Source organism: Daucus carota, chromosome 2 (genome assembly GCF_001625215.2).
Source record: "Daucus carota subsp. sativus chromosome 2, DH1 v3.0, whole genome shotgun sequence".
Taxonomy (NCBI): Eukaryota; Viridiplantae; Streptophyta; class Magnoliopsida; order Apiales; family Apiaceae; genus Daucus; species Daucus carota.
The window spans coordinates 39385393-39412051 of NC_030382.2; the positions used below are offsets into that span (position 1 = coordinate 39385393).

The 26659-nt window shown below is 35.0% G+C and overlaps 4 protein-coding genes and 2 long non-coding RNA genes across 7 annotated transcripts; 2 read left to right on the top strand and 4 right to left on the bottom strand.

The window, feature by feature from the left end:
• Nucleotides 1-154: 154 nt before the first annotated feature.
• Nucleotides 155-1599, bottom strand: LOC108209221 (glucan endo-1,3-beta-glucosidase, acidic-like). The gene is made up of 2 exons (XM_017380024.2): nt 1440-1599; nt 155-1354 (listed from the first exon to the last, which is right to left on the bottom strand). Exons 1-2 carry the CDS (start codon nt 1510-1512, stop codon nt 261-263), a joined length of 1167 nt encoding a protein of 388 aa, XP_017235513.1. The 5' UTR covers nt 1513-1599; the 3' UTR covers nt 155-260.
• A 953-nt stretch (nt 1600-2552) lies between these two features.
• Nucleotides 2553-12756, bottom strand: LOC108209223 (uncharacterized). The gene is given in 7 exon segments (XM_017380027.2): nt 2553-3120; nt 3220-3370; nt 3462-3855; nt 5687-5705; nt 11518-11895; nt 11980-12130; nt 12267-12756. Coding segments are annotated over 7 exon segments (1905 nt in total). The 5' UTR covers nt 12709-12756; the 3' UTR covers nt 2553-2750.
• Nucleotides 6831-13413, top strand: LOC108209226 (uncharacterized). The gene is made up of 2 exons (XR_001804540.2): nt 6831-6968; nt 12988-13413. It is a non-coding gene; the product is annotated as an uncharacterized LOC108209226 (long non-coding RNA).
• Nucleotides 13414-14845: 1432 nt separating this feature from the next.
• LOC108209225 (V-type proton ATPase subunit c''2) lies at nt 14846-18566 on the bottom strand. The gene is made up of 4 exons (XM_017380028.2): nt 18261-18566; nt 18081-18158; nt 16959-17129; nt 14846-15295 (listed from the first exon to the last, which is right to left on the bottom strand). The coding sequence occupies exons 1-4, from the start codon at nt 18386-18388 to the stop codon at nt 15127-15129; spliced, it is 546 nt and encodes a 181-aa protein (XP_017235517.1). The 5' UTR covers nt 18389-18566; the 3' UTR covers nt 14846-15126.
• A 1072-nt stretch (nt 18567-19638) lies between these two features.
• LOC108208424 (uncharacterized) lies at nt 19639-22032 on the top strand. 2 transcript variants are annotated; one of them, XR_010288895.1, is made up of 4 exons: nt 19639-19885; nt 20005-20129; nt 20729-20843; nt 21538-22032. It is a non-coding gene; the product is annotated as an uncharacterized LOC108208424 (long non-coding RNA). The 2 variants fall into 2 exon arrangements; XR_001804304.2 differs by having other exon boundaries at nt 20005-20843.
• Nucleotides 22033-23485: 1453 nt separating this feature from the next.
• LOC108207535 (uncharacterized) lies at nt 23486-25642 on the bottom strand. The gene has a single exon (XM_017377974.1). It carries the CDS (start codon nt 25640-25642, stop codon nt 23486-23488), a length of 2157 nt encoding a protein of 718 aa, XP_017233463.1.
• Between the last annotated feature and the right edge of the window lie 1017 nt (nt 25643-26659).

A 26659-nucleotide genomic window follows, 5' to 3' on the forward strand; every position in this document is an offset into this window, starting at 1 on the left:
GCCCTCGGAAAAAAAAAATAATTGTCTGAAAATATTTTTTTTAATTGTATGATTTAACGCCTTGTACAGCAAAAATAACACTGTGTTCTGCAAATCAAGATGTTCAGTTCTTACAAGTATTTTTTTTTTTTTGATTATATAGAACAGCCAAATCTGAGAAAAGTGGACGTTCCTTATTTGAAACACAAACACACACAGAAATGTGTGAACCAGACCTTATTAGACACACACAGATAACACAGATACTAATAGATAACTAGCTAGCCCTGAAAACTAATCTCATACTTGGCTTGCTTATTGTTCCAGAAGACTCCCCAGTGCTTATTCACCTCTGGAGACTTTCCGTTCTCATCAAACAAACTATAAATATAAGTTTCCACACTCTTGTGAGGCCTTTTTGGAGTCCCATTGTTGCGCACATGGTTAATCAGATTGTTGTTATGAGCCGCTGCATTTTTCCTATTGGCATCTGCGGCTCCTGCTGTTGGCCATCCAATTTCCGACACGACCACGTCCAAAGAAGATCCATTAGCCTTCTCCAGCGCAGAGTACACGCTGTCCACCATCGCATCAAACACATTTGTGTAGCCAAGTGATCCGTCTCGTACCATACTCTGTGTCTGCTGGAACAGAGCGTATTTAAGCCGAGGATTCACAAACCATTTAGTAGGTTCCCCCAGACCGTGTGGGATCTCGTCCTTGTAATAGATGTAACTGAAGTAGGGGTGAATGTTTACTAGCAATGGCGCATTGTTGTTAACCAAGAAATTTATGATGCCATCAATAAAGTCTCTCATGTCAGGCCTAAATTCACCCGCTGAAGGCGGACTAGACTGACTAAGAATCTCGGACTGGTCCAGGGCAGTGGTGACTTTAATTTGGTCTTGTAGTCCGCTTGCTGAAATTGCGTTTTTAATGTTTTGCATCGCGGGGAGGAGAAACTCTGCAAACTCAGAATTCTGAGCGTGCAAAGGAGCTATCCCATTTCCCACAACAATGTACCTAAACTTGACGTCTTGATAATTTTTTACATATTCTTGAACCCACTGATCAGCCCCGTCCTGGCCACTGGACAACATGTGAAGATGTTCGTTCGGGACACCAAGCACAACTTCAATGCCAGTGTTTTTCAGTGCCTCCAGAGCACTATGGTCCGGACCATAAAGTCTCATTCTCTGGATCCCAACAGATTGAACAAGTTCCACAGCTTCGTGGGCTGGTGGCTGATTCCCTCCCATTTGTCCATAACATATGCCTACTTTTTGACCACCCTCTTCTTCTTCATCTTGTAGCCTTCGTAGTTTTTGTCCCCCAATTTGATCCGCTTGTTCCTCAACATTAAGTTGTCGCGATCCTATATTTTTACATCGATGCAATTTATGAGTTCTTATAATACATATTAAAATGCATGGAAGCATCGAGATCATAATTTTACGTACCTGAAGTAAGCTGCAGGAAGCCTGCGCATAGTAAAGAAAGTAGGAGCAGCGAAAGAGGAACCCTGTAACGCATATTGATTTGGAAATGTAACTATAGTACCAAAAGGATGTTTTATATGAAGGAGAAGAATTAGAGTTTCTTCGATGGTGATCTGCATACAATATTGAGGTCTATTTATAGATCAAGTGAGTAATGGACAGAGGTTGTAGTCAATTTCTACACTCACGCTAGCCATGCGGCATTCGCATAGAACCAAAATCGCATGCAGATAGAACCAAATCGAGTCCTTATTTTCTACGTGATGAGCCGAAACGTGTTGAAGGTTTACTACTACGTGGCTAGCTAAGCTTAGCAGTAATCACTGCTCTTGCTTGTTCGTTGTGAAATTGCTAAGAAAAGAGAAGGTGATGATTATGATGATCTGATCCAAGGCGTAGCGTGCCAAGGGTTGATCATACGTTCCAGCTCAATAGTCGTCGGATTTTTACCAAGACTGGAAAATATGCAACGAACTGGTACCTTTAATCATCAGTGATGATACTGGACTTGTTTCTCTGTTCTTATCTTTCTAATTCACGAGAACAAGCACTGGTTTCGTTTATTTTTCTTAATACTTTTTCATTATAATGTCAGACGAAAAAAGATTTGATAATTGATTATTAGTTTGCTTAATTAAGGATGTAGATTTTGGAGCTAATATTTGAATGCAGTTCAAGGAACTTGATTCTCCTTTTGACAGGTCTAATCTCATTTGGCATAATTATAATAAACTTAAGAGAGGCTTAAATTTCAAATCTGCAGATTAATTTCTGCGTATATTTAACATTCGACGATTAAATTTCTTCAAAATTAAGTGATAACTGAATGTCTTAATGCAGATTTTTCTCAGTGTTCAATATCAATCAAATGTAACACGTTTTTTTCATATAATTAAACACTCACACACCCACCTTATATTTGACAAGGTTTAAACCCTCGACATCCTGTAAAAGTAAAACGTCTTATTCATTGCATGCAATGATGCAAATCAATCTTGATTTGGATAAATTTCTTGATGCATGAAGATTCAATGAAACAGTTACCCCTCGGCATCAACATATACAGAAAAGAACGAGACAGAAGTGGTTGAATATATTATAAACATACTTACTGGTTTATTTCCAGTAGTCTTTATTCGGTACAGAGAATGATCATACATATTTATTCATAAGCATAATTAGATAGCTAGATGATTCAAGTAACAGTGTTCCATCAACACCATACATCTTTACCGCGAGATCTAGCTTGCTGTAATTTAGAAAAAGAACGGATCAAGCAAAAGGCCTTTGATTGTTACAATCAAGATTATTCCCATACCCAACTCTGAGGATGTCACAATACCTTTTGTAAAAACCGATTCTATCCTGTACTCTATTATCAGTCCCTCGATTGCACTCAAGTCCGCCATTTATAATATTGGTGATCACACCAAAGCCAGGGACACGATTGGCTGCATTATCTGCAGCAGAAGGAGACCATCTTCCGGTGATCACATTGTGACTTGATGGCTTGTTACCTTGTGGAGTCATCCAAAACCATATAGCTGTCTTGAATGATATGGTTGCGTCTGTAGCTACTAGATCTGGATTGTTTATGAGGTCTACTCCGATTGCTTTTCCAGCTTGCCCATAGTTGTAGTTACTGATCAATTAGTCAAAACCAAATTTTATTATTTTCAGTTTACAAGTAGACTAACTTGTAAAAGGATTGATCATGATTAATTGATATTGATGGACTTACTGAGTGATTTGGATAGGCCCTCTGCCGTAATATTGTTTGCCAGGAGCACAAGGCCAGTCTGCAGAAGTGCAGAATGTACCTGGATTGTTTCTCTCCGCGATAAAGCAATATCCCCATGCATATGGACCATCTGGTGCACTTGCCCATCCACCTGAAACACAATTCACATATGTTCAGGTCTCATGCATATATGTGCCAACAGTAAATAAAAAAACATCTTAAATTATTAACTAATTAATCACCTGTAGTTTCGTGAGACGTTTGAGCCAAGAAAGCAGCAACTTCTCTTTTACGCTGGTCAGTGTTTCCAGTAGTAGCAAAACCATTGAAAGACTTTGCTGCATTAATAAATGCTCTGTATGTGTAGAAACCATTACTCTTACAGTTTCCATCGTTTCGATGTTTAAGCATATCATTGAAAACAGATTCGGTAATGATGGAGCCAACATCCCCACTTCCACCACTAGGGACAGGTTTTGAACCACCACACTGACTCTGGCACTTAGTACAGTACTCAGCGGTGGTGCCACACCACCCGAATTGGCTGCAACACATTCCATTCGGGCACAGAGCATTCCCGGCTTGTTTTCCACATTGTTCTGCAGAAACAGCCAAAGAAAAAGCCAAAATGCAGATCTTCGCTATCCAGAATCTCATCTTTGTGCTTCTTTAAGCTATTTAATTATCGATATATGCAAGTATAAGACAGACACCAATTTATAGGCTCAAACTTTGCTGATAATGACATATCTAACCTTAAACATAATATTATTAATTTGTTTGATGGATGTTTTTGACTTTCTAGGAAGAGGAGAGGGAAGCTGATAAGACAAGCAGTCAGCAGCCCTACTCTGTCGATTATGTTTTCTTAATTGTGTTACATGTGATCTCACATATTTTCTGTTTCCATTCAATCTTGATGGCTGCTTTGTATATTTTTCTGATTTGTTTTAGAGAGTAGAGGACTTCATAATTTGTTCTTACTGATATATGCATGATGACATGCTCCATAAGGAGGTTAAAGTAGATTGACTTGACTTCAAATATAGTCAACGCATGGTAGGGATTCGAGTTCCTCGTTTTCAAATATTTATGTCATGAACCTGAAATGTATCAGAGATGTGATATGAAAGCTGGATACACTTTGTAAGAAAAGAGGGCTGGGATAATGACGTTATTGGTGAAGAACTCAATCAATTTCTATACGCAAAATTTGTATTCCCACCACAGATGCTAGTTTGTTATGACTTGCCACTTAATCTGATTACGCTTATATGTTCAATTGTTTTGGGAGATGTTATTTCCAGAGCAATTTGTATTAGAGTTCCCCGAGCAAGGGATTTGTATCCAGAGCAATTTGTATTGGAGTTGTCCCCTGAATGCACATGAAGCATCTACTCCGATACAAATTACTCTGGAAATCAAAGAACTGGTTGAGAAATAACAGCATCCACCTAGTGGAGTATCTATTAGCTAGTGTTTTGCCTATCATGGTGTCCAAGATAAGATATGTTGAGCGCATGGCTCACAGCGGACTTGAAAGTTTTGTTTGGCGTGAGAACACTATCAATTGACGCATAAAACTTCAAGGTTGTTGCGTTTTACAGTACATCATTCCTATATTCTATTATCAGTGATTAGTCAAATTCAGCACTTCATTATATCTGAGAAGACCATCAAATTTATTTATGATTTCGGGGTAACTTTATTTATGTATAAGTCTCTAGCTAGACCTACCGATTGATCTAGCTAACTGAAACTGAGAACAAAATAGATCAAACAAATAGCTATCAGTCCCTCTACTGCACTCAAGTCCGCCATTTATAATATTGGTAATCACACCAAAGCCAGGGACACGATTTGCTGCAATATCTGCAGCAGAAGGAGACCATCTTCCGGTGATCACATCATGGCTGGATGGCTTGTTGCTTTGTGGAGTCATCCAAAACCATATAGCTGTCTTAAAGGATATAACTGCATCAGTAGCTACTAGATCAGAATTATTTATGAGGTCCACTCCAATTGCTCTTCTAGCTTGGCCGTAATTGTAGTTACTGATCAATAAGTCCAAACCAAATTAGTACAACAAAATTAAGTAATTAGGACTGATTAGTGATTAATAAACACTGACAGACTTACTGAGTAAGTTGAATTGGTCCTCTACCATAGTATTCTTGGCCAGCAGCACAAGGCCAGTCTGGGGAAGTGCAGAACGTACCCGGATTGTTTCTCTCCGCTATAAAACAATATCCCCATGAATATGGACCATCTGGTGCAGTTGCCCATCCGTACCTGAAAGGCCATTGACCATCTTTAATGTGCTATTCTTTTAATCCATGTTGCATGTAATTCTGTGTACAGAGAGTGTGTTTAAAATTTCAAAATTAAATTACCTGTAGTTTCGTGAGACGTTGAGCCAAGAAAGCTGCAAATTCTTGTTTACGCTGGTCAGTGGTTCCAGTAGTACCAAAACCATTGAAAGATTGCTCTGCATTTATAAAAGCACTGTATGTGTAGAAACCATTACTTCTACAGTTTCCATCGTTTCGATGTTTAAGCATATCATTGAAAACAGATTCAGTAATGACAGAGCCAACACCCCCACTTCCACCACCAGGGACAGGAGTTGAACCACCACACTGACTCTGGCAGTTACTCAGCAGTGGTGCCACACCACCCGTATTGGCTGCAACACATTCCATTTGGGCACAAAGCATTCCCAGCTTGCTTTCCACATTGTTCTGCAGAACTTACCACAACCAAAGCCAAAATGTAGACTGTAAATATGCAGAACCTCATCTTCTTACTTCTTTACAATGTTGAATTATCGATATATGAGGGTATGCACACGTTTATATAGGGAAGAAGAGGAAGATTTCCTGTCAGCAGGCCTACTGTCAGAGACTGAGGGAAGGGTTCCTGGCCCCTCCGGAGTCTGTGAGCATTTTTGCTTCTGTGTGTAGTCCAATCAAATTCACTACTTGACATATTTATTTGTAGTCCTTAATCTATCTCTCAACTTGTATATTTCAATCGAACTCATTGCTATCATATCAACATGCAGTCCTTAATCTCTATCTCGACTTTTTGTATTTTATTAGACATGACAAGCAGCCTAATTTACGTGACATATATAGCAGAGAAGTTAATAACTAGAGTATTTGAACTTTAAGTTCACTATCCAGATTTGTATCCTGCTTCACTTGTCCGAAAATATAGATAAAATTGTGTTATAATTATAATTAAAATTATTTAAAATAACTAAGGGGCCGTTTGGCTAAACTTAAAAAAAGTGACTTATTCCTTAAAGTAGATAAGTGGATTATAAGTGAGAAGTTGATTTGGATTTATATGTTGTTAGAAGTGTTTGGATATGGTGACTTATAAGTTTGAAGTTAATTAAAACAAGAAGTTGCGGTGAATAAAAAAAGCTAGGATCCCTAACTTATTTTTTTGAGCTTTTAATACCCATAATAAGTACTTAAATTTATTTGTCGACAACACTTTTTTTTATAAATAAGCTCAGAAGCGGGGTTGCCAAACACCCACCAAATAAAAATAAAAAAATAATCATTTTTTTATTATAATACCTAAATCCATCACATCGGATACACTCAGTCTAACACAAAACTCATTAACCAACATGCCTTTAATCGCCAACTAAAAATAAAAAACTAAACCCATTCCCGTTCTCTGCCCCTTCTTCATCAGAGTAGGCGTCAATTCTGCACGGATCAAAAAAGCTTAAGGTATACCTTTGAACCCTGTTTGTTGCTATACCTATACGTACGTATATCTGTATATGTGTATGTATATCTATTATCTGTATTTGTGAGCGTGTTTTTTTTCTTCATTATGTGTGTTGTTGCTTCATTCTCTTTGTCCAATGGCTTGCATAGTAGTCTCATTCTGTATATAATGCCTGCTGTGATATAATGGATTCCCAAATATTCGCCAAAAAACTCAGGGATCTCAGGTTTATCAAAGCATCTCCAACGGCGTTGACTATAATCGTTGGCTAAATTAAACCTGTAAGACATTATGTAAAATTTGTCGAACCTGTAAGACATTGTGCTTCAATGGTATTGGCTATATTGGTTGGCTATAATTTAAAAATAGAATGTTATTAATATTTTAGTTTGTTAAAATAGAATATATCAGTTTAATAAGGTAATAAATGATGTGCAATCATCCTACAGATTTCTTACAGACATGTAGAGGTTCGACAAATATAGCCATCCACAGGAGGTTGGCTAAAATTATAGACAACAGGTTCACGTGGTTGGAGTATGATTTTTTCAACAGGTTGACTAAATTTTTTATATTTGGAATGCCAACTTACTTTTTAGCTAAGGGGTTTGTATGGTTGGAGATGCTCTCACAATTTCAAGCAATAAAAGCATCTCCAACGGCGTTGCAATAATCGTTGGCTACTGAACATGTAAGACATTTTGCTTCGATGGTATTGGCCATATTGGTTGGCTATAATTTAAAAATGGTATGTTATTAATATTTTGGATTGTTATAAATAGAATATGTAACTTTAACCTGGTAATAAGTGATGTATAATCTTCCTACAGATTTCTTACAGACCTGTAGTGGATCGACAAATATAGCCATCCATAAGAGGTTGGGTATAATTATAGATAACAAGTGAGGATGGTTGGAGCGTGAATTTTTGAAGCCATTAGCTATAATTTTTATTTTTGGTATACAAATTAGGATTTTAGCTAAGGAGTCTTCATGGTTGGAGATGCTCTAATGCCTCAAATATTAGTCAAAAAAAATATGGTCCCAAATATCACTTTTTAACGTTACATCGTGCAGCGTTTACCATTTCTTTAGCCCAAACCCATAAAAAAATACATACAAACCCTAGAAACCGTAACGTTAGACGATGCAACGTTACTTTAATTAACGTAAAAATCCCAAACAAAACAAATTGCATATAAAATACCCCTTCAACGTTACAATGTGTAGCGTTTTATTGTTATAAACCTAACGCTACATAATGTAGTGTTTTAATATGGTATTGAGGGCCATATTTTCAGGATGTGATATTAGGGTGTTTTAACTCCAAATTGTGATATCTATACCCTTTTCTCGGGTATCTCCACCATACAAAACTATTAGCTAAAATTAGTTCAAAAATACCATATATAAGAAATTATTGAGAATATGTAAAAAATTACTAAGAGCATATCCAACCCCGTACAACCCTTAGCTAAAAGTAATTACTCCCTCCGTCCCAAACTAGATGAGCTCGTTGACTTTGGACTTGCACTGATTGTACAGTAACGTAATTTGTTTCTAAAATTTTCATTTTGCAAATTAAAAGTTTACTCCATCCTTCCCATTAAAATAGTCTTGTTGTTAAAAAAAATTCCATATTATTTGTCCATCTTCTTTATCCAATACAAATTTTATACAAGTTTCAATGTTAATATTTATTAGTTCACACAATTGTCATGATTTACAATGCAAACTATGTTGTCTTTTAACAAAATAAATGAAAACTTAGTAGTATTTTTGTATAACTAATGCATGACAATGATAAAAATATATTACATTTAACATTTTTAATATGTGTGATTTGTTCAAAATGGACTATTAAAATGGGAAGGGGAGAGTAAAAATGAAATTTCTATATACAAAAGAAATTTTTTTCAAGAAAATTCAGAATCAGGGGGTCAATGCATCTTAAGTTGCGTGCCCAAAATAACCTAAGTTGTCTAATTTGGGATGGATGTAGTAATACATATTATAAATAAAAATTATAGAGATGATGTAAAAGAAACTCAACTCCAATTGGACATTGCTGTTGTCTATAATTTTAGACAACCTTATGATGTTGGCTATATTTGGCCAACCTTTAGCAAGATTCCACGTAATCTATTATCATATTAAAATGATATATTGTATTTATAACAACTTGACATAATAATAACATACCATTTTTAGAATATACTCAATCAATATTATAGCCAGTGCGTCGAACCAAATGTCTTCAAATTTTACACAATGTCTTTCAGGTCTAATTTAGCCAACAATTTTTAGCCTACACAATTGGAGATGCTCTAACTCTAAGACACATTGTCTTTGGTAAAAATATTCAGTCATTTCTTGATGTTGGCTATATATATCGAATTATTAGAGACCTGTAGTAAGATTCCACATCATAATACATTCCACTCATAACACATAGAATAAGAATAACATATTATTTTTAAAATATAGCTAATCATTATAGCGGGTACCATCGAAGCACAAAGTTTTACAAGTTCAGCAAATTTTCCATAATCAGTATTTTCTCTCATTTTAGCTAACTACAAATCATTCCTATGTTCGGTTCTTATAGTTTAATATAGATAGAGTTAGGTTCCATGGAGTCCACATTTAAGTTGGAGTATTGGAGTACTAGTCATGTTTTTTTAATTTAATCGCAAATAATATCTGTGATTACCACCAAAGTTTATATATAATTTAATATTGGGTTAATTATCAAGTTGGTCACTGAAGTGGGCTTAATGTATCAAGTTGGTCACTGAACTCAAAACGGTATCAAGATGATCACTGAAGTGACCATTAATATCAAACAAGTACCTTGAAATATAAGTTCAAGCAGTAAAAATATTATTTATAAACTTTTACACATTATTTTTAAATTTTACCAAAACCAAGTAAAAAGTTATGACTTCTAATATTTATGATAATATATTGAGATTTTATCAAGTTTATTTATTATTTATTTTTAATTAAAACAAAGAAAATAACTATATAATAAAATATAAATAATAAATAAACTTGATAAAATATAAATATATTATTTTAAATAATAGAAGTCATAACCTTTTAGTTGGTTGTGATAACATTTAAAAATAATGTGTAAAACTTTGTAAATAATATTTTTACTACTTGAACTCATATTTCAAGGTACTTACTTGATAATTATGGCCACTTCAGTGACCATCTTGATACCGTTTTGAGTTCAGTGACCAACTTGATACATTAAGCCCACTTCAGTGACCAACTTGATAATTAACCCATTTAATATTTATAAGTAATCTTAAATATCATTATCACTTAATCATTAATATCCTTCAACTTTAATAATCATTAAGATAATTGTTCTGCTTATTAGTTATATTGTAGAACATAGTGTCCAACGATTTTAATTGTTATATTTGTTGATCACGTTGTAGAACATGTCTTCAGGTTGTCGGATGTTTAAAAATATTTTAGAAAAAAAATTAGAATTGAAACTATTAGATATTTTATGATTTTATCTGATTTTGAAGAATGGGGGATTCCAAAACTCCACTTTAAATGTGGACTCTATATAACTTTTCTCAGTGTAGATGTGTAAAAAATTCTCCACTCCAACCAAGCATTTTCGTTGTATAAAAATTTAGTCAACCTTAGAGCATCTCCAACGGCGTTGGCTATAATCGTTGGCTAAATTGGACCTCTAAGACATTATGTAAAATTTGCTGAATCTGTAAGACATTTTGCTTCAATGGTATTGGCTATATTGGTTGGCTATAATTTAAAAATAGTTGTTATTAAAATTTTAGATTGTTAAAATAGAATATATCAGTTCAATATGGTAATAAATGATGTGCAATCTTCTTACAGAATTCTTACAGGCCTGTAGAGGTTCGACAAATTTAGCCATCCATAGGAGGTTGGCTAAATTTATAGATAACAACTGAGCATGGTTGGAGTTAAGTTTTTCGAGCTGTTGGCTAATTTTTTTTATTTTAAGTATGTCAACTCATCTTTTAGACAAGGGCTTTCAATGGTTGGAGATGCTCTTACAATGTTGGCTATATTTATCGAACTGCTAGTAAAATTACACATCATCCATTACCTTAATAAAATAAAATAATCTATTTATAAAACCTTAAAATAATAAAAATATAATGGTCAGAGCACAATGCCTCATAGGTTCAATAAAGTTTACGTAATTAGTATTTTTTATCATTTAGCCAACATCCTTAGCTAAAAGTTGTTCAAAAATACCATATATAAGATTTATAGACAATATGTAAAAAGTTATTAACTTCTATGGAACATTCCCCTTGGCTAAAAATATAGTCAACCTCCTGATGTTGACTATATTTTATTGTCAGTAATCATACAAATTCAGTACTTCAATAGTTCTGAGAACACCATAAAATTTATTTATTATCTCGGTGATACTTTATTCATGTATAAGTAACTAGCTAGATCATTCAACAGTGTTTGGGCACCCCCTTACATCTCCACCAGTTGATCTAGCTAACTGAAATTGAGAACAAAATAGATCAGGCAAATGGCCTTTGACTATTACAATCAAGATTATTTCCATACCCAACTCCTAGGATATCGCAATACCTCTTGTAAAAACCGATTCTATCTTCCACTCTACTATCAGTCCCTTTGTTGCACTCAAGTCCACCATTTATAATATTGGTAATCACACCAAAGCCAGGGACACGGTTTGCTGCATTATCATCCGCAGAAGGAGACCATTTTCCGGTGATCACATCATGGCTGGATGGCTTGTTGCTTTGTGGAGTCATCCAGAACCATATAGCTGTCTTAAAGGATATAACTGCATCTGTAGCTACTAAATCAGGATTATTTATGAGGTCCGCTCCAATTGCTTTTCCAGCTTGGCCATAATTGTAGTTACTGATCGATAAGTCCAAACCAAATTAGTACAACAAAATTAAGTAATTAGAACTGATTCGTGATTATAAACACGGGCAGACTTACTGAGTGAGTTGGATTGGTCCTCTGCCATAGTATTCTTTGCCAGAAGCACAAGGCCAGTCTGGGGAAGTGCAGAATGTACCCGGATTGTTTCTCTCCGCTATAAAACAATATCCCCATGAATATGGACCATCTGGTGCACTTGCCCATCCACCTGAAAGGCCATTGACCATCTTTTATATGCTATTCTTTTAATTGATAATCGATGTAACTAATAGCATTTGTCTATATGGATTCATGTTGCATGTATGTCTGTGTGAAGTATGTTCAAAATATAAAAATTAAATTACCTGTAGTTTCGTGAGACGTCTGAGCCAAGAAAGCTGCAAGTTCTTGTTTACGCTGGTCAGTGCTTCCAGTAGTACCAAAACCATCGAAAGATTGCGCTGCATTTATAAAAGCACTGTATGTGTAGAAACCATTACTCTTACAGCTTCCATCATTTCGATGTTTAAGCATATCATTGAAAAGAGATTCAGGAATGATAGAACTAACATCCCCACTTCCACCACTAGGGGTAGGTGTTGAACCACCACCAGGGGCAGGTGTTGAACCACCACACTGACTCTGGCAGGTATCGCTGCAGTAATCAGGTGTGGTGCCACACCACCCGAATTCGCTGCAACACATTCCATTTGGGCATAAAGCATTCCCTGCCTGTTTTCCACATTGTTCTGCAGAACTTGCAAAAGACAAAGCGAAAATGCAGACTGTAACTATCCAGAATCTCATCTTTGTGTTTTTTTACAATATTGAATGATTGATATCTGAGGGTATGTCAAACGTTTATATAGGCGAAAACAATACTAACAATGACATATCTCTCTAACGTTATGTATAAGCTAGTCAAGCTGTTTGATGGATATTTTTGACTTTTCTGGGGAAGTGAGGGAATAATGGGAAGACTTTCTGTCAGCAGCCCCTACTGTCATTTATATTCCTTAAATTGTGTTACATGTGGTCTCATCATATATTTGCTATTTCAATTCAATTCTGATGTCTGCGACGCAGATATTTTTTAGGACTTTCTCAAGATAAGAACTACATGACTTGTCTTCCCAAGTATCCGCATCAGTGGATGCATGATGACATGTTATTCGAGGAGGTTAGAAGACCAGCATGTTGAGGAGGTATACTGATCAAAGTTTCTCTTGACGAGCCTGATATATTCCGCATGACCTGCTGCAACCATTGAGAGGATGATGATGATGCTTATGTGTGTACAAAGTGTGGTCAAAGCCTTATATATGCCGTATGAACTGATGCAACCATTTCAGAAAATGTTTTGATATTTTAACTTCTAAATTACATATGCAGATTGACATGCCTTAAATTGAAGTCGGGGCCTGTTGGTAGACAGTTGAGTTCCATTTTCTTGAAAAAGATTATGCCATGAACCCCATATGTTTTAATAAAAGCAAAACAGTCTTTGTTTTAGAGTTTATGTGATAATAAAGTTAGTAGTTAAGAGTATCAAATTTTGGAGGCAACTATTCTTCCTACTTTAGATGCCAATTGGGAAGTTTATGACTTGCCAGTTGATTCGACAGTGAAGATTGAGAATTTTGTTTTGGAGAAGTCTATGATCAGGATTCAGGACACACAGTAATCTAATATTTTATCCTAGTTCGAAGCATTTTATTACAATATGTTCGAAGCATATTGGGAAGCATTTTATTACACAGAATTGGGAAGTTTATGACTTGCCTTATATGTTCGAAGCATGAAAGTATGATTATGACTATGGTAATATTAAAAAATCCCGCCGCCCCGGTTACACTCTGCATTTTCTTGTTTCTTTGTTGCACAAAAGTCATAATTTATTACAATAAATTACATGTTACATTACATTCATAACTTTTTCTAAAAGATAATACAAGATTTTGGTAACATATAGCATATTTATCGCAAGTGTTTTTTTTTTTCAAAAATGCCTAAGCTGCAATTTTTAAAAAAAATACCGTGCAACCTCCGTTGCAATCATTACAAATTGCAAGTTCATTTTTAAGAAAATATTATGCAACCTCCATTACAATCATTACAAGTTGAAAAACAATATCTTTTGATCAGTGCTACAATTTCATTTAAAATTTTAATCATATTATTAAAAACATGAAAATGTAGACGTTTTTGCAAATTTCCCTTACTATTATATTATAATTGAGTAAAAGTAATTTTTGACGGACATACAAAAAATTTATAACGAACCTGATTTATATTCCGTATTTTTTTCTTTGTTCCAAAACAGTTGTACAAATTAAACTAATACAATTAATGTTAAGTTTGTAAATTTTTCCTGAAGAATAATACAAATTTTTGATAACGTATTTACAGTAATTGAGTAAAAAAACATTTTATTTTACAGCCAAAAATAATAAAAATTTTAGTGATATTCGAAAATGAAAATATAAAGCAATATTTCCTCAAAAGACAACTTTTAGACAAAAGTTATTCCAAAAAATTATTTTAAAATTTATCAAACAATTCTTTACTTTTTTTTTTTTTTTTTAAATGTAGTTGGAATTGCTGCTCTGCAGAAAGTAATTGCTGTAGAAGTCATAGCCTCTCAGGGTTGCGGTCACTCTTAGGTCTTAGCCCTTAGGGGACTTTGGAGGATAATTTTGATCATACAATAAATAAATTCCTCTGAAACAAGTTGATATTTACATCTACAAAATGTTATAGCAACCGAGATGAACAAAAACAACACCATTGAAACTCTGACTTGCAACAAATTATCAAAAGAAATCTTCAGCCTGCTACAACTGGCTCTCTAACTACTTGTACACCTCAGAATCAAACAGAAAACTTTAATGCAAAATACCCTATCCACGGAGGATAGGTACGTTCAAAAGAATCTCAAATAAAATGAGTTCACAAGTAAATGGCACAATCTTATTCAGCTGATACAACTCATATGAGTGATCATAGAGATGCTAAATGTAAGACCAACATTTTACAAAATCTAGCAAATGCTGTTTCTTGGTTCTTCATTCTTTTCACCCTCACTTTACAAAGGTACAAATAATATATCCATATAGACCGAACATGCTTACTAAACACCCTATCCGACGAAAAGATGAGGAAGGTACATTTCGTAGAGATGCTTCTCAATTGGTTCATCTGTCGTGAATTGATCAATATAGCAAATCAGACTTTGGTTGGCCATGATGCCTGGGCTGACATGATTATTCCCACAATCACTCCAAACAATCCCAGTGCACTACCAAAGATTTCAATCACAAGGATCTTCACAAAAAGTGACGAGTTTTGGGCGTCAGATAGCGCGCAGCTGCTTCCGATGATTCCTACACATAACCTGCCCAGCAGAAGGATTGAAACGGATCAAGTTCAAGACAATGATATATTTAATATATATAATGATACACTACCAATTGGAGTAGAGTAACCAATATAATACCCCCTCCATCTCAAATTATATTGCCACAATTTGGTGGCACAAGAGTTGTTTATAAGTTATGGCACAAAGTCTGGCCCCTACACAATGGTAGTACCTCCTCCTAAATAATTACAAAAACTTTTAGATAATTATTTATCACTGGAGCTGTAGACTAGCTTCCTTGTTACTCTTTAAATTTACTGTACAAAATATAGTATACATGAAGAGCCTTGTACGATGTACTTCAGCAGAATATATAAAATTCCAGAGTAATATTGTTTCAACTCCTTCTGCGATGTAGAAAAATACATATGACTAGGGACAGATACAAGGTGAAATCAAGTCTTTTACCTCTTATCTAAAGTACAAGTGTTAGGAATCAGCTTAAGTAGCAGTCTGTAGTCATATGAGCAGGGATGATAGTAGTAGCAGTAGTAGTAAGGGTTCTGTGTCTTTTCATTACAAGTTAGTAGAACAAGTTAGTACAGTCTATAAATAGATCTACTCAGTTGTATCTTCAATTATGCATGACGAATATATGAAAATGGAACTTGTTCCACAATTCTCTCTCTCTTCTCTCTAGGGTTTCTCTCTCTCTAGAAATCTATCTTGTTCTTCAAGTTTCTCTTCTCATCTAACTCTGATCTATCTGAACTCTGTTTCTCATCTACATTTCTGCCTATTTATTCTCTAATTCTCTATTATCAAGCTGTTATCTTACTTATAAACTCAGAAAACACCAAATATAGTAACAAAACTAGGTCAGAACTCATCAGTTCCTGACAACAAGATGTTGAGGTAAATTAAAATACATATTCAATCATATAGTCTAAACTATGTAGATATCATCAAAGGCTAAAACAAACTACTAAAAAGGAATCAAAAATAAAAAGTTGTGAGCTGTATTGTTGTACATCTGTTGTCCTTTTGTCAATATGTTAACTACTGGTAGGTCTGGACTTGGTCATAGTTTTTGGCCAACACATATGCTGATATGTTAATATTCCATGTAAACATGTTCTGCTTAAACTCTTTCATAAATTTTATACGTTTTATATGCAAGATTGATATGAGACCATAATTTTGTTGTTTTGTTTTAAACAACGTACTGGAATGAGTTTGATGAAATTTGACAATCCCTAGATTGAATGTTTCTAAATATATGAGCGCCGGAGACCTCAAAGAAAAATCACTAGTACTGTATCATTTATTCAATGTGATCTAAAAGTTCAGAAAGCTAGTAACGCTTATATCAATTTTCATGTTAGTTCCATGTGACATAAGTTGAGCAGACTAATAAACAAATTTCAAAATTATGCTACAGAGCTTAGACTATTATTCTACAAAGTTAGGTAAAATGTACCGAAGGAAATTGTCTATCAGGTCAAGATGTGTGTACACATTGTGCATTTTCTTACTTCCCGCCATCTTTTAATCCACATACTTGGAATAGAGAAATAATCGACGAAACTTTCTTCATTTTTGGCACAACATATAGTCTAAACTATGTAGATATCATCAAAGGCTAAAATATACTACTACAAATGAATGAATAATAAAAAGTTGTAAGCTAAAGATGTACCCGCAAACAAGATTTGCAAATCCCACAATAATTCCTGAGGCAAAGATTGCATATCCTGCTCTCATCGACTCTGGTGCATATATCTGGGATGCTGGAACACTCTCCAACTTTGTTTGTAAAATAATTGCCACGATGACACCATATATAGCAACGGCTTCACAAAAGATTACACTGCCATGATATACTTAATTTAGTCACCTTTCAAGAAGAAGTTATGCTTCCACTAAATGCTCAATTCAAGTATTAATACTAGAACATGAAAATACACTAGCTACCCACATACAAAGCTACCCCTTGTCATGGTTTCTTTTTTTCTGAGCAAATATTAGAAAGTTCGGTCATCACTGAACTTATATTGCCTACACTAAAGTTTAAGTAACTAAGTCACATAAACCGTGTGTGTAGGGTGTATCATCTGCTTTAACACACATGTCAATGATGTCACCGTTAAAAGAGGTGATTGCATATGGAACAGTCATAACAACTTCAGGAAATTAGAAGTTATCTTTATAATACAAATCATGTATAAAACTGCAACATCGAGTTCCAAACAAATCTTCTCTGGTCAAAGCTACAAGTAACAAACCTAAATGTGAATGTGGCCCAAATATATTTTTAAAAAGCACATTAGTTACCCAGTGTAGATAACTACTGCTGCTTATCTTTTAATATAAAAGGATTAAGATCTTAACCATTCCATGGGTGTCATATAGAAAGGCATCATCCATTTTCATATACCATATCATAAGCTTCCTGTCCATGACCATATTCAGCACCAAAAGCCGCATTGTAGTTGCAGTCTACACATTCTATCCCCCACCCCCCCACCCAACACACACACAAAAACATCTAATCACCACATAATACATCCACATTTATCCAAATTCGTCTCACAATTAAATCCAAACCACATCCTAATCGTCATTCTAGCAACACTATAAACACTTTAATCGAACATAAATTACTTAAAAATCAAGCTTCACAATGCGTAAAACACTCTATAAACTCCTCATCACCAAACTATAACAAAATCAACTCAATCAAACTCAAACTCATCCGTAAGATCAAATCAAAATCAAAACAACACAACACAAGTGCACAAAATCAGGATTCAAGCATCACCTAATGAGATTCTTCGAAGTGATACGCGGCGCTTTAATCGCAGCACCAATCAAACTACTTCCAGTAATATAAATCCCCCTATTAAACACAAATTACAACATCAATAACATTCAAAATCAAATCTTTACAACATATTACAAACAAAACAGACACATATAATTTTCTATACAATATAATTACCAGGCGGCGCCTAAGACGGAAACGCCGATCGCAATTGCGATACCGAGGGCGGAGAAAGTGTAGGGCGAGATCTGTAACAGCGCTCGTGACCAGGAGCTTGAAGCAATCACCATTGTTGCAGTTGACATCGAATCCCGTGCGCGTATGTACGTATATGCGTGTGTGTATATGTTAGTGGTGAGCAAATCTTGTGGTGTTACTGTGATTTGTGGAGACGAGAGAGAGAGAGGCTGAGAGAGAGAGAGAGTGGTTGTTTATTGTCAAGGGGCTTGACACGTGACTATGATTTACTCGTATTTTTGTTTTTACCATCTTTAAAATTTTAAATTTTTGATTTATTGAATAATCTCCGACGATCTCCTGTCGTTGTGATCCAAAAATCCAAATTTGGATCACCAACTGATTTAAATTCTGATACAAATTTCTGATAATTCCAGCAGCGTAATCCAAATTCTGATCCAAATTACTTTTTGTATATTATATTATATAAATTTTATATTAAACTATATAATCTTAAATTTAATTTTAAATCATTATTAACTATTTCTATAATATTTAATTAATAAATTTAATTATTTTTTTAACATTGATCAAAGTATCTCAAAATCAAGGAAACGAAGATGAAGCTCAAGTATCTCAGAATGATATGAGTAACTACGGACAATATTTTGATTATGTCGTAGCAAATAGAAATAATTTGTTCAACAAAATCAAAATTTATATTTATCGTACTGTTTTCTAGTCATTTTCTGGAATTGTAATTTTATTTATGCATTTTATGTACTTTTTATTTTATGCATGTTGTGTACTCTTTTTTAATTTCAATGAAATTTTCTTTCTATTATTCCAAGTTTTTACTAAACATTAATATTATTAATTATTAATTATAAACTATTATTAATTAAATATTAATAATCACAAATTAATTTTATATACAAAAACAAAAAATATAAAAACAATAAAATTATGGGATCTTTTTAAAAATACCCATCTGTAAAATTAGTTTTTTAAAAATACTACCATCTTTTTCATTGTTTTTAAAAATATCTTTTCATAAATTTTTTTTTTCAAAAATACGATTTGCAACTTTTGCAACCTCATTTGCAACCTTGGGCGGCGCAGCCGTAAAAGTTGCAAATGAGGTTGCAAAAGTTGCAAATGACACTACACCATAAAAGGGCTATAGCAACGCCAAGTCAGAAATTTACTCATAAATCGTTGCTGTTTCTTAACAAATTTTGACAAACATATAGTTGTTGCAATATTTTTAAAATATGTTACAAATGAGTGTAATTATTTGAAAAGTCTATAGCAGCTGCAACGAGTTTCTATAATTGTTGCAATATAGTCAAAATTTTGGGCCCAAAAGTTTCCCGGGTTGCAAAAATAAGCGGGGCTTTCCTTTTTTCTTTTTGCGGGACTTTCCACCCCAGTCACATACATTGTTATTACTAATATTATTATTTATTATATCATTACATACATTATTATGTGAAGATCGAAGCTGAGCACTCAGGCGACTACAAGCGTGCGCGAGAAAGAGGGTGGCCAGGGAGATTCAAGCTAGAGAAAATCTCGAGCTCGAAGAACCCACTCAATTGCTCGAACAACATTCAAGCTCATAGGTAAATAACTGAACTATATAGTCGATTTTCTTCCCCAAATCAATTTTAATCCTTCAATCGATTTGTATTTGTTCGTAAATCGAAATGGGTGTTTAAATTAGTGCTTCTTTGTTGATTAGGGCTTCAATCAGGGCTTGTTAATTTGTTAGTTAGGGCTTGAGACTATGTTAATTTCAAGATCGAAGATTATAGCTCGAACTTTCAAGATCGAAGAACACTGAACCTTGAATACTTCAGCTTGAAGGTAAAACTTAAATCTGGCATATTGCAAATCTAGGGTTCTAGCTAAATTTGGGGGAAAAGCTTGTCTAGAATTGGGGGCACTTGAATTATCTTCCTCTTGCTTCTAAGGTATATAATTTGTATTTTACAAATCTTAATTTCCTAATTTTGAATTATAAGAATGTGTATTTAGTTGGACGGATTTTTGGATTTATATTTGGTATAATGTTTTCATGAGTGATTGTTGTTAATGGTGTTAAATTGATGAATAATGATTGAGTAAGAAAATGAAGTAGTGGATAATGAGTGAATCTGTGTTTGGTAAATCACTTACAAGGTGAGTAACTTAATATAAGCTTTGGTAGAAGAGTGTGCAATAAGTATCTATACTTGTTGTGAATATAGCTCGGAAACTTGTACAGAATCTGTATGCCATTATATTCTTATCAAAGGCCTGAAGAGATATGCAAAATCGTATGTCTCGGTACCTTTAAACTGATATTTTGAAAAAAAATGGGACCATGCAGTATCACTTTGAGTAATATCCTTCTTTAACTCTGTGAATATGTTTGTTAACAAACATATCCTTCATATAAATGTATTAACCGGTCAATTCAGCAGAAGCCTCACTGGGATTAGGTACCTCTACTCAAACTCAGAAGACATGGAGGAGCTTCCAAGCACTTGGAGCAATAGCTTTTGTTTATTCTTACTCTATGATTCTATTAAAATTCAGGTAAATTCTGGTCCAATCAAGTGATTATCCATCTACATTCCCCTATAAAATATTTATGTATATTAACGTGAATTATTCATACAGAACACGCTTAAATCTCCACCATCAGAATCGAAGACAATGAAGAGAGCTACAATACTAAGTAGAAATTTACATAGTTCTAAAAAAGATACCAAAATGGCCACTCGCAAATTATTTCCCAGTAGAAATATACATATTTTAGAAAAAGATACCAAAATGGAGCAAAAGATGGATTTCTCTACAGATCTTGAGTGGAGCTTGCCTAATTATTTCGATCCGTGCAGCTGCTAGTTCATTTGCGAGTGTAGTTACCGATCTCAAGGTCTACAGGCCATTCCAGACTAGGTACTAGTGTTTTCGTTGTAAGAAACCAAGAAAATAAGAACTGATAGTGTTTATTAACTGATCATTAATTAGAAACAGAGTTTTGAATATGAAATTAAGTGCCTCCACTAACTCAATGCTGAATCTACCCATGTTTGTGAAGGTCGGAGTAAAATTAAGGAACAAGGTGTTGTATGCAGCTTTTCAAGCTTTCTACTCTATACAGATTTCATATAACTCAACTTGATCAGCTTTTTATAGATAATCACAACTTTTTATTGAACCACTTCTCTATTTTTTATATTATTTTATAAGAAAACACTGACTTGCTTTTATGTTTCTTTTGTAGTTTAGGTTACTTTTAGGAAAAATGTGTTCAGAAGATCGAGACAATTAAAAAGGCTGCATAAATTTTGATACATGCTGCTCCCCAATGTTTAAAACAGATGAATTGGAATCACATGTTCATAGGAACCATGGCGACCTTCTTATAGTGCAGAGACAATGAAGGAAGAAGGAAATGAGTGGGAGGCTCCTAGTGCCAGGAAATCGGTGGCTTGGGAGTCAACTATTCAAGCACCACCAAGTCGATTCCATAATGCCTTCTTTTAACTTAATAATTTTAATTACCTATGTCTAAGTAGACTAATTCTTTTGTGTAAATTATGCTTTAACTTAATGGCTAATTTATGTATCCGACTTAGATTTGGAACGAGTTTGTAAGACTATATTGTCACGGTCATGGTACCGCTTTTCGATTGTTGGCTACTTGATGCTAATTAGAATTCCGAATTGACAGTTGAAATTTGTTGACAATTGAAATTTGTGGCTATATGCCTGGCTATTTGTATTTGCAGCAATGACCTTTTCATTTTTTTATAAAAATTTGTTGCTATTGCATAAAAATCTATTGCAAAAAAATGTATAAAAATATTGCAATATGGGTGAAATCATTGCTATATCTTGGTTAAAATTCATTGCAATTGGTCTAATATTTGTTGCCTTAAAGTCATACAAATGAAACAAAATTAAGCTAATGCAATACAAGGAATGTGTTGCTGTAGACAAACATTTGTTGCTATATCGATTTATTGCAATAAAATAATTTCATTGCTATATGGGGAAATATTTGTTGCTAAATCCACCAATTGCAACGCGGTCAGATGCAACGCCAAAATTTGGCACTTTTGTTGCTATAGAACCTATTGCAACATATATAACACTTTGGGCAATGGTTTCTCCGCGTTGCTATAAGCCTTTTATGGTGTAGTGTGAGGTTGCAAAAGTTGCAAATAAAAATGGAAAGTTGCAACTGTTGCAACTGTTGCAACTACAATTGCAACTAGTTCAACTGAAAACTGTGAGTTGCAAATGAGGTTGCAAAAGTTGCAAATGAGGTTGCAACTGCAGTTGCAACTTTTGCAACTGCAGTTGCAACTTCATTTGCAACCTCAGTTGCAACTAAATGCAACTGAAAACTATATATAGTTGCAAATGAGGTTGCAAAAGTTGCAAATGAGGTTGCAACTGCAGTTGCAACTTTTGCAACCTCAGTTGCAACTAAATGCAACTCAAAACTGTAAGTAACAACAGATGTATGGTGTGCCCCTGGCGGGGCCATTAGATTACAATAGAATCAACTGAATGCAACCATATGCAACTGAATGCAACCATATGCAACTGAATACAACCATATGCAACCATATATGCAATTACAAATCCTGATTTCAAGTTCCAGTTTTCAAATGTCATTTTCGGAATCGATATATATATATATATATATATATATATATATATATATATATATATATATATATATATATATCGATTCCGAAAATGACATTTGAAAACTGGAACTTGAAATCAGGTTGCAACACGGCCGGCGGCGCCTGTAGTTGCAAATGAGGTTGCAAAAGTTGCAAACAGTATTTTTGAAAAAAAAAATTTATGAAAAGGTATTTTTAAAAATAATTCTGGAAGATAGTATTTTTGAAAACAATAAAAGAAAAGGTAGGTAGTTTTGTAGATTTCTCTAAAATTATTATTTTATAATAAAGTAGGTGATCCAAATTTGGATCAGTGAACAGTGGTGATCCAAATTTGGATCATTAATACTCTTAGCGGAGGACGGAGTGTTAGTGTTCTTCTTGCCGAACACTGTGTTATTTTTGCAGTACAAAGTGTTGTTGAAAAACACTATAAATAAAACATACAATTAAAAGAATATTTTCAGACAACTTTTTTGACGAAAATATTTTTCTATGGATCTGATTTTCCCAATCCATTTTTCCTAGGACTCAAAACCCAAAATGAGGTTGAAACTGATCTCCCAGGCCAAGCTGAGTCATCAATAACCAAACAATGGTGACGAGTTCACCACCTTTACTTAGTTGTTGAGCGTGAGCATTTGGTCTGATATGAATTGCCCCGTATGATAGCAGTTCCACCCACATCTTGCTCATTAGCTCCCATCTCTCATAGGGTTCTATCATTCCAAGCACTTTGGCCAATTCCGCTGCTTTCAACAATATGGACATACCTCTGTTTTTATTAGTGCGGAATTCCCCCGAACTTGGTCGGTAATTAAGTAACTGTTCGCAAAAACTACTATGTGACTCCACCTCTGGTAGTCCCTCCATTATTGAACAATCGATGTCCGAGAATTTTTTAGCCTCAGCACAAGTGTCACGAAATCTTATTAGCCCGATTCTAGAAACAGCTGACATCATACCAGGCTTCATCACTAGGAGATATATCATGTAGTCTGATATTAACTTGGCGATCCTTGTGTGCTCTTGCTCGCCATCAATGTTTTCACGTTTATCATAAGGGAACCAAATTTCAGTGGCAATGTGCCACACAAGAAGGCTCTCATCGTACTCAACATCTGCAACATAAAGACTCAGATCAGAGTCGCTGTAGCCTTCAGTTCTAAGTACCCATTCACCTCTGGCTGAACCTATTTTCTTAGCAGTGTCCAAATCAGATGCCATCTCCGACTTCGTTTTCAACTCTTTAAAGATGAATTCTTTCATGTAGGAAGGCAATGGGTGCAGTTTCACACACACTATCTTCTCGAGGAAGGCTGTGATGCCAAATTGATCTAAAAAAGTTTCATTTGCTCCTGAACGTCTATGTAGACAATAATATATCAAATTGTATCCTGAAATAGACTCCGCCCACCGGCTACCAGCCGTCGGTTTTGACACAAAATCTTTCCCTCTACCCCGCACCCCACCGATATTTAGCAACCAACATATGATCTTCCTTCTTCTCACATTAGCACTCAATATATAATTACTGAACATACATTCCCACGATTGCTCATTGGGATTATATCTAGGATTTTCAAGATCAGGGGAAGGTTTGATCTTCACAACTGTCCAGTCAGAGAAAACAAGCATGAAAAATGCGATGACTTCCAACACAATTCCTCCGATAAGCAAAGTATAGGTGATTCCTACTTCAAATCCTTCGAGTTTAAGATGCTTTTTATCAGCATAATGAAAAAGCACCAATGAAGCGACAATGGCAAGAAAGGATACAGCGCGACAGCTGAACCCAAATCGATGATACACTACAGGAAGCTTGGTGAACAGGACATCATAAAGAAAATTTAATTCTACCTCAACAATTCTGAAGGCGTGATGACAAGAACTAAATAATTCCCGGCTCTGGTCGCGCTGAATGGTGCTAAACATGAGACCTACAGCCAATCCTTTATAAACGCTGAAGTAATGAAAAGCGTACTGCACAACTTCCAACTCCAGTGTATTTAGATCAGTTGCCTTCAGCCTGTTCACGGCTTCAACCACTCTATCTGGCTTCTGAAGCGTTTCAGTTCTGACAGCTCGGAATTGTTTAAGATCGTAATCCCTCTTCCTCGTGAGTAGCTCAAAGTCAGGCTCATTAACTATGGAGTCGCGGAAGGTATTAGCGCTTGCACAATACAAAGCATATGTGCGCTCGCCATATTTGATGAATCCACACAGAAACATAAGCAGTGATGGAACCAACAGTTTGTCAGGTGTGAGAAACTGATAGAAAACATAAGCCACCGCAATGCACTCTGTAAACAGGGAAAATAAATGCCTGAGCCACAGCTCATTGTCCTCCAGGGCGAAAGCACTGATGGGATCCGGACCACCAAGGTGAGCCAGGAGAAAAGGAGCCCAGAAAGTGTGCAACATATTTTTTTCAGGCGAATTAAGGTAGTGACTGGTATAGTAAATCTGCTTGCTTGAGATAAGTCCAACCGCAAAAATTGCAGTGGCATCTGCAAGTAAGTATGCTGACCAAAGAAGGATATCTAGCCATTTGCCAGAGACTATCTTTCTCAAAGGTGCGGCTAAAATCAACAATATTTGAAGGAAAAGGCTAAGTAGCATGCACATCCCAAGTTCCCATTCATTGAAAAAGTATCTCACTTCTCTTTCAACTTTACCCACGCCCATTTGCAAAAAGGAAAAATCAGTGAATTTGAGCCAGATATCAATCTAGCAGAAGAAGAATTGCTTATGATGATGATGCATAATTGTGGAGCATAAATCTTATATCTACAAATGTAGTAGACAAAGAATACAGCTTATAAGATAAAACTGGGCAGAAAACACGTAAACAGAGATGCTTACTTGAGGCCTTTAAGTATAAGATTCAGTTGGAGCAAAGTATAGTTCTAGTCACAAATGTACACATTAGGATTCTTTGCCGATGTTAACCACTTAGCATACAAAATCTGTAAACCATCTAAAAATCACGCATTACATTTCTAAATCACGTCTTGACACCACAGATGATGAACGCTCTTAATCTATGTGGTTTGAATCACTAATATGTAGTTCGTAAATTGCAATATGTTTCTCATTTGATTCAAGGGAACATTTCTGAAGATGATGTTACAAGTTCTGTATGACATGTGTCAACCTTACTGCCAAGAGATCAAGAACAACTGCTTAAAGGATATGGAAAAATTATAAAGGAAAGTTATAACAAAATGGAATATATTTGCTTCTCAACGAGGACTAGGAATTTTAAGTCTATCAGCTACTTTGGAAAAATTCTCTAGCGTTGAAGAAAGAAATCATATTCTAATATTTCATACTGCCTTTGAACTCAATCAGTACTGCCCTGATGCTGAGCAAACGGTCGGTTAAAAACCGGATCGAACCGAAATAACTGAAAATCAAAATGTGAAATTTCTCAAAACCGAACCGGACCGAACTTGTCTTTCAAATCGAAACCGAACTGAAATACTTCGGTTATTATCGGTTCGGTTGCATGAAAACCGAACTTTTAAAAGAAAAACTGCAGCATGTCGTTAAACACAACCATGATCATACACAGGGGCACTGAGCACAAGACAGCATGAAAGAGTGCATTAAACGAACATATTACATACTCCTCTGCTCTGATCAAACATAGCAAGCAACTACTTACTGATTATCAAATTAGTAAAATGTTTAATAAACTAA